The 20,663-nt window shown below is 46.6% G+C and overlaps 1 protein-coding gene across 1 annotated transcript in view; it reads right to left on the reverse strand.

Annotated features, from left to right (window-relative positions):
* LOC137385014 (lectin-like) overlaps positions 1-2,535 on the reverse strand; it is a 51,680-nt gene extending 49,145 nt beyond the window's left edge. Inside the window, exons 1-2 of the mRNA XM_068059750.1 lie at positions 2,474-2,535; positions 2,313-2,395 (exon numbers count right to left, since the gene is read on the reverse strand). Coding sequence (XP_067915851.1) covers positions 2,313-2,367 — 55 coding nt within the window. The 5' untranslated portion in view covers positions 2,368-2,395; positions 2,474-2,535. The remainder of the gene's footprint in view (positions 1-2,312; positions 2,396-2,473) is intronic.
* Positions 2,536-20,663: the final 18,128 nt, after the last annotated feature.

A 20,663-nucleotide genomic window follows, 5' to 3' on the forward strand; every position in this document is an offset into this window, starting at 1 on the left:
TTTACGGAGAAGTGACATGTCAAAATTTATGGTGGTCAGTATTTGGTTTCATTTTGAATACAGTTTTGAGTCAGTTGAGGTCAGCCTGCTAAGAGAGAAACACCCAACTTATCATTTTTCCACCTCTCTGAGAAACCCTGCACAATCCAATGTGTGATAGCTGAAACGCCAGATGTCACATTTCTCCTGGAAAGACTGCCAGATAAATTCTTGATGCCGCTTGAAAAGAACTGCTGCAAAAAAGATCCCAGGGACAGTACTCTATTCGTATTTGGGATGCCAGAATAAAGTGTTACTTCAGGATGAGAAGGTCTAGGGTTCCCTTTCTGCCTTTGCCTGGTTTAACCATAACAGGTTCACTTTTTACAAAAACGCCGTGTTTTAGCTCCCTAGCATGCAAATGTGATAAACACACATGCAAGCAGAGACAGAAAAGTAGAAAAAAATAAAGGGAAAATGTTTGAGGCAATAGATGGGTTTCTATTTTACTGTCCAGTGAGTTTGCTGTGAAGTCTTTGGTTGCTGGCCAGACTTGCAATTCATTGGGGCCCAGTGCACGCTTCAACTTGTTTCGAGGTCGGAGTCTTTTCTCTCTTGAGATTTATGTGTCTTCCATGGGTCCGGTGGCTTGGGAAAAAGCGAGAGAGAGAGAGAGAGAGAGAGAGAGAGGCTTCCTTGCTCCAGATTCCAGTTCAAACAGCCTTCTGCCATTCTCTGTGGCACAATTCAAAAACCTCAGGTTGCACAGCAGGTTAGCTGGTTTGACCACTTCTGTTTGTGGATCCTGAGATCTTAGCAGTCATCCTGGCATGTGAGCATCCTCACCTTCAATGTCTGGCGATCACAGCCCATTTTGGGTTAAGTGGACCAGGGAATAGTCCTTTGTCTCTCCAAGCACTGTCTGTTAGTATGCAAATGTTTTTCCAACCAAGTGTCTGGTGATTTTTTTATATCAAGTTGTTTCTTCACTCCAGTAACAGTTTAAAATCAATATTCATACAACAACATTAATATGCCTCATTCTTGGCAGGTGAGGGTCTGCATGACAAAAGGGACAATTGATTTTGTCCATATCTTCTCCTTTTCCTTCAAGAATTAACAAGATGTTGGTAAATATGTTTTTGTCTTTTTTTGTGAAAATATCTCTGCAGAGCAAACCTGTTCATTTTTTCATGAACAGGTGTGTGTGTATGTCCAAGTGTGTGCGTGTGCACGTGTCTGTGTGTGTCTAATATTAAAAGGGAACTTTTATATTTCAATCTGTGTGTTAATGCTTTGCATCTTTACTGGATAAGTCTTGTTTTAAAATAAGTTCATAATTTTGTTTATTAAAGAAACCTGGTTGGTGGATTTTATTCTGAAATAAAATAGAGTATATAACTGGCCGTATCGGTAACTGTGTAAACATTTAAATAAATGCTGTGAAGAAGTGGAACTAGTGAAAGACAGTACACTCCTTCCACCTCGGGCGGAACAATAATGAGGGACACAAATTAATAATAAACAACATTCACAAACTGGCACAACTTCCCGACACATTCCAGCTGTAACTCGACAGGATCAGGACACAGGATCCGGTTCATTGGGGGCAGGGAATCCAGGCTGGAGAAACAGCCTGGAAGTTTGAGTACTGGCGGCTGAAGGGGACACAAGAATGATTGTGAAGGGGAAGGAAGTGGGAAAAAATCTGGATGCAGTAGGTGCCCATTTTGTGGGCAGAGTGGAGCCTGAGACAACCTCTTTGTATTCACCATTGCCCACTGACTCCATACTAATGAGGGGCCTCCCGCTGACCACACCCTTACTCCAGGGCAGGGTCAATGCTGGAGGACACAATTGGGCACAATCTCAGCGTCACTGTCCACACTGCGGGTCATGGAATTTCAGAGAATATTTCTCCACAACAAATGGTGAGATTGTGGAATTCTCTGTCACAAACTGATGTTGAAGCAGAGCCCATCAATTCTTTAAAGAGGGAATTATACAGTTCCTTAAAAATAGATTATTGGAGGGCACAGGGATTGAGTAGGGGAGTGGAATTAGTTTGGGTGAGATATTAAATGTCATGGGGAGTGAGTAGGAGATTTTGCTTAGATTGACAGGAATTTTAAAGGCTGTGGGGAATGAGCAGAGAGTGGGATTGTACGCGGTATAATATTGAGGATTTGTGAAGATTGATAATTGCCCAATTTAGGACATTCCTCCAGGTGCTGCCTCTTTTTGTTCCCTTTAATTTACACAGCAGGTAATCCTCTAACTCCTCACCTCTCAGCACTAACCTGTCCTCACACATCATGTTTAATTGACCCTACCTGTCACATCACTGACGAGCAATTCACTCAGCACCAAAACCATCACCAGCATCATGTCTGCAGTGAAGATCCTTTCCTCAAACCTGAAACACAACAAAAAGATTCAACATTAGTGTCAAAGTTTCAAATTAAAAGTGAAGATTTCCTGCTCCCATTCCTACCTCTCTCTCTCCCAGTTGTCTGATGTGATGAGGTTTCAAGTGTTACTGTAAATATATAAATTCACAGATTGTGGAGACCTTGGGAACCATGAAATCAGATCCAATTGGCTGGAAAATAAATGATATCAGTATTACTCTTGACCAATCAGTGACTGGCAGCTCAGAACAGGATGGAGTGGAAACCACAGGAATGTTCTGTGAGCTACACATGAGATTGTACAACGTGGCACTGTAACTGCTCAGTGAGAAATGGAAACTGCAGTTGTGGTTCCTGACCCAGTAATCTACTTGTAAGAGAATACATTTGTGATATTATGATTTGATCGATATTCTCAATGAGAACATTTATGAAACAAAAGTAGAAAATAATGGAAATACTCAGCAGGTCAGCCCGCATCTGTGGAGAGAAAAACAGAGTTAATGGGGGGAGTTTTATGCTCAGCCCGTGGTGGGGTTGAAGGTGGAGAGCGCATAAAATCGGGTGGAATGGTGGTGGGGGAGTTCCCGTCATCTTCCCGCTTCTGCTAAAATTAAGTCTGGGGAGGGAAGACCTCACTGCCAATTGAGGCCATTAACCAGTCAATTAATGCCCTATTTACTGCCACATCCCACCGCTGCTGCAAGTAGCTGTGTGGTGGGTTTTCCTCTTGCCGCATGAGAAATACAGCATGAAAAACCCTATGGGTTGTTTCTGGTTCTTAGTGGGGTGGGTGGGGGGGAGGGGGTAGGTCGGAGGTATTCCTCTTTCAAAGGCACTTAGAGCCTGAACTAGGGACAACATCAGGAAGGGGTGCAGACACCCTGAGAGCCATCCCCCTGCCCTTGCTACCAACCCATCTACACCCACCTCCCCCATGACTCCCACAATGGAAAACCCTTCCCCACCAACCTACCAGTGGCCTGGGTCCAGCGACGCTCCTGGGCCTCAGGTAAGTGCTCCTCCAGCAGCAGCCATCGCCTCCGCAGTGGCACCACTCAGTGGAAGATCTGCCAACTGAAGCAAGAGAGGACTTTTGGAGTTTGATGAAGAGGCTTGCAGGGTTACAACACTGTTGGTTTAGTGAAAGTTTCTGAAAATCCATCAAATCGTTCCATTATTCCCCATCTCTCAATCTCACTTCTCAACAGACACCTGAACAACTCCATTTTGAAAGCTGTCAATGATTCTGAATTGACCCTGTTCTTTTCCAAACGGGTTCAACCTCACTGCAGTCAGTGCATGAAGGAGACCTTCCACTCCAGTGAGATTGGCTGGCGGCTCGCCAAGAGCAGGACTTCCAGCACCGGGGTCCTTGATCCTGTGGAAGGCCCGCCGCTGAGCACCTAAGTGCCGAATTGTCACTCGATTCAGCGCCCTCCCACTACAGAAGAGGCGATGCTGGGCTCTTCACGTTGCTTTTTCCGGACGTCGACACCCCCTTCACCAACAGAAAATCCTGAGAAATGTTTCAGGTTGATGACAGTTCATCAGAACCCAAGATCCCATTTACGATGTGGTGACCATTATAGGGAGGCGAGGACACCGAATATAAAAGAATACAAAAACAGGAGAATATTTATGCCATTCCTCTATTCCCTTTTGTAATAGATCTGAACCCTATCAATTCCCCGTGTTTCTCACTGGGGTGGAAGGTCTCCTTCATGCACTGACTGCAGTGAGATTGAACCCATTTGGAAAAGAACAGGGTCAATTCAGAATCATTGGCAGCTTTCAAAAAGGAGTTGTTCAGGTGTCTGTTCAGAATTGGGATTGAGAGAGGGGGAATAATGGAACTGCTTGATGTCTTTTCAGGGACAAAACAGAGCGTTCCCTGAACCAACAGTGTTGTAACCCTGCAAGCCTCTTTATCAAACTCCAAAAGTCCTCTCTTGCTTCAGTTATACAGAGTCTTGGTCAGACCCCTTTTGGAATTCTGAGTTCACTTTTGGCCACCACAACTCAGGAGGGATATCGTGGTCTTGAGTGGGTGAAGTCAATTTCACTGGAATGACACTGGGGCTTAGAGGGTTAAATTATGAGGCCGGGTTACATTAACATGTGATATCTATTTCTCAGAGTAGTGGAGACTGAGGGGTTCAGATTGAGGTGCAGATCAGCTGTGATCTAATTAAATGCTGGAGCAGATTTGAGGGGCTGAATGACGTACTCTAGTTCCTAATGAACTATGTTCCTATGACTGACCAGAGTATGTGAAGGTTACACTGGCAATTGTATTTTACATGACTGATTCATTTTAGTCTGTGGGAGATGAGCCAATGTACTGAGCACCAATGTAGTTGTTAAGTCAGCAAATGTTTTCACCCTGAAATGAGACAAACAGCGTTTGAAACAGGAGGGTTTATGTTCCCGATTTCACGACCCACACTGGCTCCTTGCCCCCAGCAGGAGATTGTAAAATCAAGGCTGAAGAGTTGTGGGAGTTACCAGGGGAGGACTTTGAATCTGAGGGTACAAATGGGTTTAATAAACCACTTGTTGTGTCTATGGAATGAGAAGTGATTGGAGGATGTGTGGAAGGATCTGATCTGTGTACTGGGTGCAGTGAAAATGTAAACCCATTCATTGGAACAGGAGAGAATGTGCAGGCAGAAAAGGCCATTCGGCCCATCATTTCCACTCCATTCAAGGTCCAGCTCTCATCATTCCATCATGGACTCCCTCCCACACCACCTGTTTGTTTAGGGAACATTCTGTTCTGCCCCTGGAAAACATTGAACAATTCAATTATCCCCCCATCCCACAATCCCCTTCTGAGCAGACATTGACCCCACACCTTTTTGAAAGCTGCCAATGATTCCTACATTCTCTTACAAGTTGATGACTGGGTCAGGAACCATGACTGCAGTTTCCATTTCTCACTGAGCAGTTACAGTGCCACGTTGTACAATCTCATGTGTAGCTCACAGAACATTCCTGTGGTTTCCACTCCATGCCAGTCACTGATTGGTCAGCAGGAATACTGACATCTTTTATTTTTCAGCCAATTGAAACTGATCTCAATGGTTCCAAACGTCTTCACAGTCTCTGATATTTATATATTTACAGTCAAAACCTCATCAGATCAGACAAAGAAAATCCCCACCTTTAACTTGTAGAATTTTTTTGTTGTGTTTCAGGTTTGAGGAAAGGATCTTCACTGGAGACATGATGCTGGTGATGGTTTTGGTGCTGAGTGAATTGCTCGTCAGTGATGTGACAGGGAGGGTCAATCAAACATGATGTGTGAGGACAGGTTAGTGCTGAGAGGTGAGGAGTTAGTGGATTACCTGCTGTGTAAATTACAGGGAACAGAAAGGGGCAGCACCTGGAGGAATGTCCTAAATTGGGCAATTTTCAAACTTCATAAATCTTCAATTTGTGGCACAGTGGCGCAGTGGTTAGCACCGCAGCCTCACAACTCCAGCGACCCGGGTTCAGTTCTGGGTATTGCCTGTGCGGAGTTTGCAAGTTCTATTTGTGTCTGCGTGGGTTTCCGCCGGGTGCTCCGGTTTCCTCCCACAGCCAAAGACTTGCAGGTTGATAGGTAAATTGGCCATTGTAAATTGCCCCTAGTGTTGGTAGGTGGTAGGAGAATGGTGGGGATGTGGTTGAGAATATGGGGTTAATGTAGGATTAGTATAAATGGGTGGTTGTTGGTCGGCACAGACTCAGTGGGCCAAAGGGCCTATTTCAGTGCTGTATCTCTAAATAAATAAAAAGAAATATACCGAGTCCAATCATTGCTCTCTGCTCACTCCCCATTGCCTTTCAAATTCCTGTCAATCTAATCAAAATCTCCTACTCACTCCCCATGACATTTAATATCTCACCTTGAAAAGAAAAAAAAAAGCTAAAAAGATAGATGAAACAAAGAACAAGCTTTAAAAGACCTTGGATACATGAAATTGCTGAGACAGACAGCATCGGACAAGCAGGGGGGAAGGTGTGGCTTTCTGATAACAAACTGGTGTTCAGCAGATGTGTGTGGCAGTGTTGTACGAGTCGTGATTGGCTCATTTAAATCACTGTGTATAATCTGATTGGTGTATGTAAACAATGTCAGATAAGTAATCCCATAAACATGTATGACCATTGTGTTTCGGGGAGCTTGCACGTTTCGAATTGATTTGCGTGGCTCCCCTGCATGCTTGAATAAACCGGTGTTCAAACAAAGCAACTGGAGTCTTGAGTCTCGCCTGGTAACCACTTACACGTGGAGAGGGAGAACCAATCTCTCACGGGTAGCAGAACAAGGGAGGGTGATTGAACTCCCAGAAGCGGCCACGGGAGGGTGACTGAACTCCCACAAGCACCAGGGATAAGGGAGGGTGATTAAACTCCCGAAAAACAAGGGAGGGTGACAGAACTGCCTCATGGGGAGGATGCATGAACTCCGCGCAACCCACCCAAACAAATTCCACTCCCTGACTCAATCCCTGTGCCCTCCAATAATCTATTTTTAAGGACCTGTATAATTCCCTTTATAAAGAATTGATGGGCTCTGCTTCATCATCAGTTTGTGACAGAGAATTCCACAATCTCACCATTTATTGTGGAGAAATATTCTCTGAAATTCCACGACCCGCAGTGTGGACAGTGATGCTGGGATTGTGCCCAATTGTGCTCTCCAGCATTGACCCTGCCCTGGAGTAAGGGAGTGGTCAGCGGGAGGTCCCTCATTCACGTGGAGTCAGTGGGCAATGGTGGATACAAAGAGGTTGTCTCAGGCTCCACACGGCCCAAAAAATGGGCACCAGCCGCCATCCAGATGTTTACCCACTTCCATCCACTCCACAATCATTCTTGTGTCCCCTTCAGCCACCACTACCCACCTTCGGAGTTCAGGCTGTTTCTCTGGCCTGGATTCCTGCCTCTGGTAGGCCGGATCCTGTGTCCTGATCCTGTCGAGTTACGGCTGGATCTTTTGGGAAGCTGTGCCAGTTTGTGAATGTTGTTGATTATTAATTTGTGCCCCTCGTTATCCTCTCTCTGAACTGCAGAAACAGACTCAGTGAAATGCTCGCTTGGTGTTGGGTAAGTCCACATGACAGGATTTCATAAGAAGATAAGAACTAGGAGCAGGAGGAGGCCATTCAGCCCTTTGATCCTGCTACACCATTCAATAAAGTCATGGCTGATCTTATATCTCAGCTACACCTTCCTGCACAATCCCCATATCCCTGGATTCCCTTCGTATCCAAAGTCCATTGTTCTTTGACTTGACTATACTCAATGATTGAGCATGCACAGTTCTCTGGGGTGGACAATTCCAAAGATTTACAATTCTTTGAGTGAAGAAATTTCTCCTCATCTCAGTCCTAAATGACCAATCATGTATTCTGAGACTGTGTCGCTAGTTCTAGATTCCACAGCCAGGTGAAACGTCCTCTCAGCATCTACCCTGTCAAACCCTTTTAGAATTTTGTGAGGTTCAATGTCTCCTCATATGAGAATCCCCTCATCTCAGGAATTAGTCTGGTGAATCTTTGTTATACACCCACTAATGCAACTATATCCTTCCTTATGTACAAAGGCCAAAACTGTAGTCCACACATGGTCTCATCAAGGCATTATACAATTACAGAAAGTCCTCTATGGTTAAGCATTTGTCTGCTCCTGTTTTCTGGTGCAGGGATTGTGATTCGCGATCTGCCCCCGCCCGGTCTCACGGAGACAGGTAGCATACAAACTGTGTGCTGCCTCCTCATTTCCATGATTGCAGCATTCAGCCGAGCACGACCCACACTGCTGGCTGGCTGAACACTCAGGTGGAGGCCTAGCAGCGTGTGTGGTAGCATACGTTCCAGCGAGCCTCCAACTCCTAAAGGCAGCCTTCCCTATTGAGAAGGAAGCTGCTGCTGACTGCCTGAAGGGGAATTGGCTGCAAGTGGGAGCAAAATAATGGAGCACCAGGGAAAAGAGAGGCTCGCAGGTTCACAGGTGCAGCACTGGAGGCCGAAGTGATGGAGGTTGACAGGAGGAGAGAGACCATGTTTCCACAGGGTTGGAGGGATGTGGTCAGAGGGATGGATGAAGGAGGCCATCACAGAACATCCTCCAAATGAAATGGGAACAGGTGGTCAGGGTGTTCCACCCATGGAGACTGGCCCAGAGGACCTGGCAACATTACGGCAAGAAGTTCATTGACCTAACTTGGTTGGTCGAGATCTGAATCCTGTGGAAGAGATAATAGATGAGTGACCATCTGGTAGAGTAGGAAGAGGCCCAAAGTGCTGGAGTATTCAGGGTGTGTGCCGCTCTCAATGCAGTGTTCACATGGGAGACTGCTGGGAGTGACGACACCTTGGGAAGGAGTGTAGACCTGACCATGGCACCAATCAGCAAAGGATTGCACAGGAGGGAACAGCAAAGAGTAGAAATGTCATCATTATAGGAGATTCTATAGTTAGAGGGATAGACAGGCATTTCTGTAACCATCATCATGGGTCCTTTTTATTTTACCTCCATGGTGCCAGGGCAAAGGACATCGAGGGGAGGCTGCAGAATATTTTGCCGGTGGAAGCAAGTGATCCAGAAGTTGTGGTACACGTCAGTGAGAGAGCAGGTATTGCAATCCTACGGTCAGATTTTCAGGGGCTAAGGAGGATTTAAAAAGTATCAACTCCAAGGTAGCAATCTCTGGGATACTCCCAGTGCTGCTCACTTGTGGGATTAGAACTAGGAAGATAGGAAGGGTCAATGCTTGGCTTGAGGTATGGTGTAGGAGGGAGGGCTTCAGATTCTTGGGGTATTGGAACCAGTTCTGGGGCAGGAGGCACCTATTCAAAAAGGATGGTTATACCTCAACAGGACTGGGACCAATACCCTTGCAGGGAGGTTCACTAGTGAGGTTGAGGAGGTTTAAACTAAATTAGCAGAGGGGTTGACACCAGCATTGAGAAGTGGTAGAAAAGAGGAATAAGCTGCATAAAGGTGTGAGAGTGTTGGATAGTACTATAGAAGGAAGTAGTACCATATCAAACAAAAAAATCTGGAATTAAAAAAGCTAGCCTCAGTAGTGGTGCGCATGAAACCATTGCCGATTGTCATAACAACCCATCTGTTTCACTAATGTCCTTTAGGGAAAGAAATCTGCCGTCCTTACATGATCTGGCGTATATGTGACTCCAGACGCACAGCAGTGTGGTTGTCTCTGAATACCCTCTGACGTGGCCTCGCAAGCTACTGTCCCAAACCGCTAGAGAAAAGTCTGAAAGGAATGAAACCGGATGGAAAACCCGGCATCAACCTCTGCACCGGAAATGACAAAAGCACATTCAGCTAGAGGCCTGCTTCCCGACCCGAACCTGACGGGACCCGATGCCATGTGTCGGGTTCAGGTCGGGTCGGGCCCATCTTCAGGCTATGGCTTTTGGGCTCAGGTCGGGTCAGGCCGAATCCAGGTCGAGTCAGCTCGGGTCGGGCTGGACACACACGGTAAGTGCTCTGCTGATAAGCATTAAAATTTTAAAAACTTACCTGAGCTGGAAGTCCGGGACCAAACTGAGTCTGCGCAGTGAGCGAATGACATCACTATGACATCATCACGCATGCGCTGCAGCTTCATGGAGCTTCCCAGTCGGAAGGTAAGAACCGGGATAGTTGGGTCGGGTCAGGGCGGGTTTGGGTCGGGTCGGGTCGCTCTCAGGGCAAAATTGGAGGGACTTGGGCCGGGTCGGGCTTGGGTCCACTGTGGCTCGGTTGGATTCTTTTTTCCTGACCTGAACAGACCTCTATATCCAGCCCTGTCGACCCTGCAAATTCGTCCTTACTAACATCTGAGAGCTTGTGCTAAAATTGGGAGAATTGTCCCACAGCGTAGTCAAGCATAAGCCTGACATAGTCATACTCACCAAATCATACCTAACAATGTCCAAGATGCTACCATCACCATCCCCTGTGTCTGTCCCATTCCACTGGCAGGACAGACCCACCAGAGGTGGCGGCACAGTGGTATACAGTTGGGAGGGAGGTGTCCTGGGTTTCCTCAACATTGACTCTGGACTCCATGAAATCTCATGGCATCGGGTCAAACATGGGCAGGGAAACCTCCTACCGTTTACCACCTACTGCCTCCCCACTCGCCTGATGAATCAGTGCTTCTCCATGTTGATCACCAACTAGAAGAAACACTGAGGGTGGCAAGGGCACAGAATAAACTCTGAGTGGGGAACTTCAATGTCCATCGCCAGGAATGGCTTGGTAGCATCATTATGGACCGAGGTGGCTGAGTCCTAAAGGACGTAGCTAATAGACTAGCTCTTTGGTAGGTGGTGAGGGAGTTACCAAGAGGGAAAATCCTACTTGACCTCATCCCTACTGATTTACCTGTCGCAGATGTATCTGTTGACGACAGTACTGGTAGCAGTGACCACTGCGCAGTCCTTGCGGAGATGAAGACCCGTCTTCACATTGAGGATGTCCTCCATTGTGTTGTGTGGTACTACCACCGTGCTAAATGGGATAAATTGAACAGATCTAGCAGCTCAAAACTGGCCATCCATGAGGTGCTGTGGGCCATCAGCAGCAGCAGAATTGTACTCAACCACAATCTGTAACCTCATGGCCCGGCATATCCCCCACTCTACCAATACCATTAAGCCAGGGTATCAGTGACCCTTCTTCAGAACTGTTCTGAAGAAGGGTCACTGAACTGAAACATTAACTCTGCTTCTCTCTCCACAGATGCTGCCTGATCTGCTGAATATTTTCAGCATTTCTTGTTTATATTTCAGATTTCCAGCATGTGCAATATTTTGCTTTTATATTAAGCCGGGGGAATCAACCCTGGTTCAATGAAGAATACAGGCGGGCTTACCAGAAGGAGCACCTGGCATACCTAAAAATGAGGTGTTAACCTGGTAAAGCTACAACACAGGACTAGATGCATGCCAAATAGCGGAAGCAGCATGCAATAGACAGGGCTAATTTATCCCACAACCAACGGATCAGAACTAAGCTCTGCAGTCCTGCCACATCCAGTTGTGAATGGTGGTGGACAATTAAACAACTAAAAGAAGGAGGAGGTTCCACAAATATCTCCATCCTCAACAATGGGGGAGCCTCGCACATCAGTGCAAAAGTCTAGACTGAAGCATTTGCAACAATCTTCAGCCAGAAGTGCCGAGTTCATGATCCATCTCGGCCTCCTCCTGAGGTCCCCAGCATCACAGATGTCAGGCTTCAGACAATTCAATTGATGCCACGTGATGTAAGGAAACGGCTGAAGGATACTGTAAAGACTGTGAGCCTTGACAACATTCCAGAAATAGTACTGATGACGTGTGCTCCAGAACTGGCCGTATCCCTACCCAAGCTGTTCCAGTACAGCTACAACACTGGGATCTACCTGACAATGTGGAAAATTGACCAGGTATGTCCTGTACACAAAATTCAGGAAAAATCCAGTCTGGCAAATTACCCCTCATCAGTCCACTCTCGATCATCAGTAAAGTGATGGAAGGTGACGTTGACAGTGTCATCAAGCACTTACTCAGCAATAAACTGCTCAGTGACATTCAGTTTGGGTTCCGCCAGGGCCACTGAGCTCTTGACCACATCACAGCCTTGGTTCAAACATGGACAAAAGAGCTGAACTCAAGAGGTGAGGTGAAAGTAACTGCCCTTGACATCAAGACAGCATTTAACTGAATGTGGGATCAAGGAGTCCCAGTCAGACTGGAGCCAATGGGAATCAGAGGAAAATTCTCCACTGATTGGAGTCATACCCAGCACAAATGAAGATGGCTGTGGTTGTTGGAGGACAATCATCTCAGCTCTAGGACATCACTGCAGGAATTCCTCAGGGTGGTATCATAGGCCCAACCATCTAGAGCTGCTTCATCAATGACCTGTCTTCAATCATAAGGTCAGAGGTGGAGATGCTCGCTGATGATTGCACAATATTCAGCACCATTCATGACTCCTCAGATACTGAAGCAGTCTGTGCCCATATGCAGCAAGATCTGGATAACATTCAGTCTTGGGCTGATATGTGGCAAGTAACCAAGGTTCCTTTGACAGCACCTTCCAAACCCATGACCTCTACCATCTAGAAGGATAAGGGCAGTAGATGAATGGGCACACCGCCACCTGCAATTTCCCCTCCAAGCCACAAACCATCCTGATTTGGAACTATATCACCGTTACTTCATTGTCGATGGGACAAAATCCTGGAACTCCCTACCTAACGGCATTGTGAGTGTAACTACACCACATGGACTGCAGCGCTTCAAGAAGACAGCTCATCACCACCTTCTCAAGGGCAATTATGGATGGGCAATAAATGCTGGCCTGGCTAGCGATGCCCACATTCCAAGAAAGAATTAAAAAATTAGACATGAGCAGACTAAGAAGGGCGACAAGGAATAGAAAGACCGGTTTATAATGCAAGTATATAAAAGCCCAAAGTGTGCTGAATAAGGTTGGTGAGCAACAAGCACAAATAGCCATGTGGGAATATGATGTGGAGGCAATCATGGAAATGTGACTTAAAAATGGTGAGGACTGGGCGCTTAATATTCAAGGATACAAAGTGTTAAGAAAAGATAGGGAAGGGAAAATGGGAGGTGGGATGGCAGTATTGATCAGGGAAGACATTATAGTGTTGGAAAGAGAGGATGTCATTGAGGGGTCAAGGACAGAATCCATTTGGTTAGAGTTGAGAAGTGAGTAAGGTATGATCACACTATTGTGGGTATGTTACAGAACTCCAACTAGTGAGAGAGGGATAGAAGAGGAAACCTGCAAGGAAATCACAGAGATGTGTAAGAACTATAGAGTGGTGATATTGCGGGACTTTAATGATCACAATATTGATTGGGTTAATGTTACAGTAAAGGGAAAGGAGGGGGAAGAATTTCTGAGATGTGCTCAGGAGAACTTTCTTGACCAGTATGTTCACGGTCCATGCAGGAAGGAGGCATTGCTAGATCTGGTGCCGGGAGGTGGGCCAAATGGAACAAGTGTCTGTGGGGAAACATGTGGGTAAGAGTGATCAGTGTATGATAAAGTTTAGATTAGCAATGGAGAAGAGGAAGGAATAATCAAAAGTAGAATTTCTAAATTGGAAGAGATCTAACATCAATGGGATAAGAGAGGATCTACACAGGGTAAAATGGAACCAAAGACTGACAACAAAAGCTGTAACAGAGCAATGGGAGATCTTTAAGGAGAAGATTTCCTGTTACAGGCTGGGTACATTACAACAAGGACAAAAAATAGGGGAACAGAAGCCAGGGCTCCTTGGATGATGAGGAGGAAAGGTAAGAGCAACATCACACCACTGATACAGAAACATTGTCACTTGATCTGTGTTTGCACCCACCAGTTCAGATACTGGCACTGCACGTATCTTTGAGGGTAGTAGAGAGACAGGATCTGCACGTGGTGAGTCACTGAGGATGAGTGGCCTGCAGCCTGACAATGGTGAAAGGATATTTGGTGCACCAGTTCACCGGAAGGCAAGGTCACACATGTGTTCTGCTACAGGGGACTTAGATGAGGATTTCAGTGATGCATCATGCAGGAGAATGCTGTTGAGAATGTACACCAACATGCTGGGTGCCTTGGACCTGCCAGACAGCCTCCAGTCACTGTCAAGGAGCAGAGAGGAATTTGGCTCCAATGTGGGCAGAGGACAGCACGCAGAGCTTGGAGCCCATCCATTCTAGTGTGGAAGTGGTGGCAACTCTGTGTGTGCACTTGTGGACCCAGCCCTGATGTAGCACCTGTCTCAGCTTTCACTGCAGCACTGGCAGAACCACCCGACATCTCAGTGCTGCAGTGGAAGCTCAGACACAGATGATCAGATCCATGCATGTTGCCGTGCAAGTTCAGACTGCGGCCACCGTGGCTGCAGGTCTCAGTGCTCAAAGGGGAATACAGGCTCTCATGGCAGTCCAGTATTCCAACAGATTACTGGGATTGCTGAGGTGCTGCCCAGGGCAGTGGCAATGGCACATTGGAGTACAAACCTGCTGTCCTCTCTCATGGCAGACTGGTTAAAAAATAAAATCCCATGGGATCCAGGACAAGGCAGCAAGTGGACACAAAATTGGGTCAGTGGCAGGAAACAAAGTGTAATTGTTGACGGGTGTTTTAGCAACTGGTGGGCTGTTTCCAGTGGCGTTCCGCAGGGCTCAGTACTTGGTCCCTGCTTTTTGTGGCATATATTAACCACTTGGACATATATGTAGGGGGCAGAATCAAGAACTTTGCAAACGATGCAAAGATTGGCTGTGTGGTAGGGAGAGAAGAGGATAGCTGTAGGTTGAAGGAAGATAATGATATTCTGGTTAGATAGGCAGAGAAGTGGCAAATGGAATTAAACCTGGAGAAGTGTGAGGTGATGCATTTGGGGAGGTCAAACAAGGCAAAGGAATACAGGATTAATGGGGAAATACTGAGAAGTGTCGAGGAAGTGAGGGACCTTGGAGTGAATGTCCACAGATCCCTGAAGGTAGCAGGACAGGTCGATAAGGTGATTAAGGAGGCATATGGAATCCTTTATAATATATAATATATATACATGAAATGCTGGAAATACTCAGTAGGTCTGGCAGCATCTGTGGAGAGACAAGAAGAGTTAACGTTTCAGGTTAATGACCCTTTTTCAGAACTAGCAGAAACTTTTTCACCCAGAGGGTGGTGGTGGTTTGGAACTCACTATCTGAAAGGGTAGTTGAGGCAGAAACTCTCAAATCATTCAAAAGGAGTCTGGATATTCACCTCAAGTGGTGCAATCTGTTGGGCTACGGGCCAAACACTGGATGGTGGGATTAGACCAGGTGGATCATTTTTAGGCCGGCCCAGACTCGATGGGCCAAGTGGCCTCTTTCTGTGCCTTTAACTTTCTATAATTCTATGATGACAACATTCATGCTCTGCTGCCCACCCTCATTTCCCAGAGCTTCTCAAGGGTGTCCTGCAAGGCCATCTGCAGTTTCCCCCACGGGATTCCAGCAACCTTCCACCAGCCATGCTGCAGCCACTGGTGTAGCACTGTGTAGGAACACAGGACCAGGCAAAGGCACCCACAAGACAGGCACTAAGGGAATGCACAAGGGTGAATAATTCATTTATGATTGTATAATTAGATGTGCTGTTGGATAAAGATGTTATGTAATGATTATCGTTTGTGCCTTTTGTTGCAGTCTCTTGGTCAAGAGGACACTGTGACCGGGTATCCCAGATAAATGGGAACGTGGGGAATAGTGGAGCTATGAAAGTGAAAAGTGATCTCCCAAGGGAATTGGAGTCTGAGAATGTGCTCCAGGTCGACCCGTGCAGAGTGAAGGGGTCCCAGATGACTCCTCCTGTTCCTCCTTCCCCTATTGCTCCTTCTTTTCCATCTCCTTGAGGTGGCCTCCGGTTGCCTGGTTACCATGACTGCAACCTCATGATGGCAATGTTGTGGAGGTCTTTGATGCTTCGGAAACTACTATGGGATTGTCTCTGAGTGGTGCAGGCATGAAAACCACTGCTTAAACATGCCAATGGTCTGCCCCACAATGTTTCTGGTGGCAGTGTGGCTCTCATTGTGCACCCATTGTTCTCTCCTGGTTGGGTGGCAGAGGGGTCTTTACCATGTCTATAGTGAGTAGCCACTGTCTCTGAGCAGCCACCCTCTGTTTCTTCTTGGTGGCTTGAAGACGGCGGGAGCAGCAGACTGTCTCAGGATGATGCCACCACGGCTGCTGCCAGGATAGTGGGCATTCACCGATATAATGGATCGTACATGGTCACACACCAACTGTACATTATTGGAGTGGTAGCCCTTTCAGTTCCTGTACATCTTCTCATTGACATGGGGTCATTTGACTGTTCTCAGAACTGTTGGGAATCCTGCTACCTCGACAAAGCCCATACCCACTCATTCTGCTTCTCTCTGCTTAGAGAGAAAATGATGAAATCACCTCTCCTTGCATACAGGGCCTCCATCACCTCCCTGATGCAGCAATGGCTGTACTGGAAGATGGTCGCCATGTTGCCTGTTCCGGTCTGGAATGATCTGGTCGTGTAGAGGATGAGGACGCCGGTGAACCTGATGGCCGTTGACAGTGCCATCCTCACCCTGGTGTGAGCCTGTAGATTCTGTTGGAGGAGGTGGTACATTTCTGTGACCATCATCTTAATGAACCTGAGGTCCCTTAGGCTTTGCTCCTGGCTGAGGTGGCGGTGGGAGAAGTGCTCCCTGAATTCCCATAGTGGGTAGGACCTTCTGTGTTGAGTCTCTTGCTCCTCCCTCTGTGCAGAGCTTCCCCTCTCTGTAGCCTCTGCTCCATTTGCTCATGTTGGAGACCCAGAGGCACTGCAACTACAGCCTGTTGTACAGGTGACGTTTGCTATCTTCCTATCCATGAGGATCATTCTAGAATCTAGTGAATTCTAGAAGATCAAAACTAATAGCACGACTGGGTTATCGCTTGTGCAGCTGAGATTGATTAGCACAGGTCTTCACTAGACCTGCATGGTCTAAGTTTCAAAATATTGCATCAATTCAGCAAACCACAGAAAACAGTTGAGGCCAAATCATTAAATATATTCAAGAAAGAGTTAGATATAGTTCTTTGGCTAAAGGGATCAAGGGATATGGGGAGAAAGTGGGAACAGGATACTGAGTTTGGATGATGAGCCATGATTGTATTGAATGGTGGTGCAGGCTCGAAGGGCTGAATGGCCTACTCCTGCTCCTATTTTCCATGTTTCTATAATTTGAGCATTGATTCATAGAATCATAGAATGGTTACAGCACAGAAGGAGGACAGTTTGCCTGTTCTTTCTGTGCTGGCTCTATATAAGAGCTATTCAGTTTGCCCCACTCCCCTGCATTTTCCCTGTAGACCAGCAAACCTTTTCTCTTCAGATAATTATCCAATTTCTTTTGAAAGCCACAATTGAATCTACCTTCACCACAGTCTCAGGTAGTGCATTGCAGATCCTAACCACACATCCTGGAGCTCTGGCACTCGCCCATGTCTAAGCAGAATTAGACGATTATGGTCAGTGCCTTTTGCAATTTCCGCCATTAGTTCCCTTCGTATCCTTGCATGCATCTCATCCAGTCCTGATGACTTATGAATCTTGAAGTACAGCCAACCTTTCTAATACCTCCTCTTTATTAATTTTTAGCCCATCCAGTTTCTCAATGATCGACTCTTTTAATACTTTTGGCAACATCTTCCTTAGTAATGACGGATGCAAAGTAATCATCTCGGACTTCAGCCATGCTCTGTCTCCATGTGTAGATCCTCTTTTTAGTCCATAATTGGTCCTGCTCCTCTTTGCGCTGCCCTTTTACTATTTACATGCCTAGAGAAGACTTTATGACTCCTTTTTATGTTAGCTGCCAGTCTCTTCTCAAACTCTCTTTGCTTCTCTTATTTCTTTTTTCACTTCTCTTTTGAACTTTCTATATTCAGCCTGATTCTCACTTGTATTATCAAGCTGATATCTGTCATAAGCACCCTTTTTCTGCTTCATCTTACTCTCTATCTCTTTCATTTTCTTTTGTCCTATCTTTCTCCCACAAGGGAATGCACCTTGACATTACCTGAAATATCTGTTCTTGGACTGAGGCTGTAATGAGTTTGGGAACTGAATGGCCCAGGCAGAACCCAAACTGACAAACTGAACATCAGTAAGCCATTTATTGCCGCTTGATAACCCCGTCAGTGACACCATCCATCACTTTGCTGATGATTGAGAGTAGACTGATTGAGCAGTCATTTGCCGGCTTGGATTTGTCCTGTGTTTTGTGGACAGTCCATGCCTGGAATATTTTCCACATTTTCAGGTAGATGCCTATGTTGTAACTGCACTGGAACAAATGGGCTAAAGGTACGGCTAGTTCTGGAGCAGAAGTTCTGGCTACTTTGTTCTACACTCTCAACATTTCTCTCATGGCTTTAGAATATCATCTTTGCTGAATCATCCCACAACCCTTCCCCCTTCATTCGTTTAAATCTCTCACAATCTCTTCCCATATGCAAGTTGCAGACTGGATAATCATGCAACTCTGACTTCACACCCACTCCCTTCACCAACACTACCCTTGTGCCTTGTTCCCTTCAGTTACCCAAGAACTGACACCAGGCCAGATACTGGTGCAGGTATGGGAAATCCAAGAGGAGCAGGCCACTGCTGATGAAGAAATACCATAACTCGATCACACACTCACAGCCACCAGCTCAGCGACTGGCACTATTTTCGAGGGTAGCAAAGATTCGGGACCTGCACGTGGTGAGTCACCAGGCACGAGTGACCTGCAGCAAAGTCAGGTAAAGGATAGAGTGAGTGCCAGCTGCTTGGAGGGCACAGTCACACATGAGTTGAACTGCCGAGGACTCGGCGAGGACTTCTATAGGGCGATGTGCAGAAAAAGATGGATGTGCATGAAATGCTCAATGCATTAACAGGCCTATTAGAAAGCCTGCTGTCACTGTTGAGGAGCTTAGGGCAGTCTGGCACCAACTTGGCACAGGGCTTTCTGCAGAGCTTGAAGCCCATCCTTTCCAGTATGATAGTGGTATCCAGCTCCAAGAGAACATTGGTGGATGTGACCATGACCCAGCACTTGTTTGCTGCAGTGGAAGCTTAGACTGAGATCATGAAACCTGTTTGTTGCCATACAGGCTCGGACTGCTGCCGTCATGACCATTGATAGTGTTCAAAGCAACATACTGGTTTTCACAGCAGTCTGGCAGTCAGTGCTCCAGCAGATTACTAGGATTGCTGAGGCGCTGCCCTGGAGAAATGGCAGTGACTTTGTGGTGCAAGGATGACAGCATTCGTGCTCCCTCCAGTGTCACTCTGCCAGTGCCCCTACATTGCCTCTTAGTCAGCCAGCCCAGACTGCTGCCACCTTTGGCATGGTGGCAGGGGTCAGCAATTTGTCTGTACAGGGAACACCAGTGTCCATTGTAAAACATTTTGAGCTCTGTGACTGGTAATTTCAGGGATGAGAATATTTCCCATTGGCTTCTTCTTTCCAACCAGATCAGATATAAAAAATAATTGCACTGTCATTTCATAGCTGAATTGGAATTTCTAGGCTCAGATCTTTATCTAAAGCTCATTAACACACCTTTCCATATTCACAGCTGACAGGTGCTGGGAGCAGGCAGAGTGGCTTCCGAACTTTGGACAGACTCGGTTTTCTGGTGGGTACCAATTATTTTCTTAAAAGCCTGCCGGAAAACCTCAAATCTGTCTAATGTTTGGTAACTGCTGTTTCCACTGTGAGCAATGGTCAGGGGGGAGGAGGGGCAGTTGAGAAAGAGAGAGAGAGGGCAGAGAGAGAGAGGGGCAGAGAGAGAGAGGATGTGGGAGAGGTGGTCCGAGAGAGAAAGAGCAGCAGAACAGAGAGTGGGAAATGAGACAGAGAGGGGGAAAGAGGGAGAAAGGGGACAGGGAGATAGGGGAGTCAGAGAAAGGGGCCGACACAGAAAGGGAGGGCAGCAGAGAGACAGGGGGGTGGGGGGGGGGCAGTGACACAGAGAGGGAGATAGCACAGAGGGGGTGGGATGACATGGGGGAATGATACAGAGACGAGGAGACAACATGGGGAGAATGACACAGAGCAGGGGACAACACAGAGAAAGTACAACAACACAGAGAATGAGGGACAACACAGGGAGGGGGAGAGAGACAGATAGAGAGAGAGGAGGGTCAGAGAATGATCAAGATTACTCCTGACAGATGGGCATCTATCCAGAATACTCCACATTGCTACAACAAGTGTGTGGGTTCGCACTGACTACTTGTTCAAGCAAAAAAATCTCACTAAATCAGTACTCAACATAGTGACAAGAAAGTAAGTTGATAAATTAACCTTCTCATTTAAAGGTTCTTCACAAAAGTGCACATTTGTTGTTTTGATTAATAGTAAGATATATTTTAAATAAGGCAGTAGGAGGAAAAAGTGCCAGCACTGTGGTTGTGTGCTGCTAGGCCGCCATTGGGGAAGTGTCACATTTTGAAAATAGACGAGTGTGGGAAAGCGTGGGGGCCTGTCTGGATGGAAAGCTTTGCACTAGGAGGGAGGCGACCTGTCTTGGGCCACATCCACCCGACTTTGGGACTCTAGTTGAGGAGGAGTAGCACAGTGGGAGGGAGGGAGGTTCAGGCACCAGCAATAGGACATAAGCAAACTCAGGACAACAAGAGGGCTAGCCTCAGGGTGGGAACACCAGAGAAGGATGCAGAGCA

The sequence above is a fragment of the Heterodontus francisci genome, chromosome 27 (assembly GCF_036365525.1).
Source record: "Heterodontus francisci isolate sHetFra1 chromosome 27, sHetFra1.hap1, whole genome shotgun sequence".
NCBI lineage: Eukaryota > Metazoa > Chordata > Chondrichthyes > Heterodontiformes > Heterodontidae > Heterodontus > Heterodontus francisci.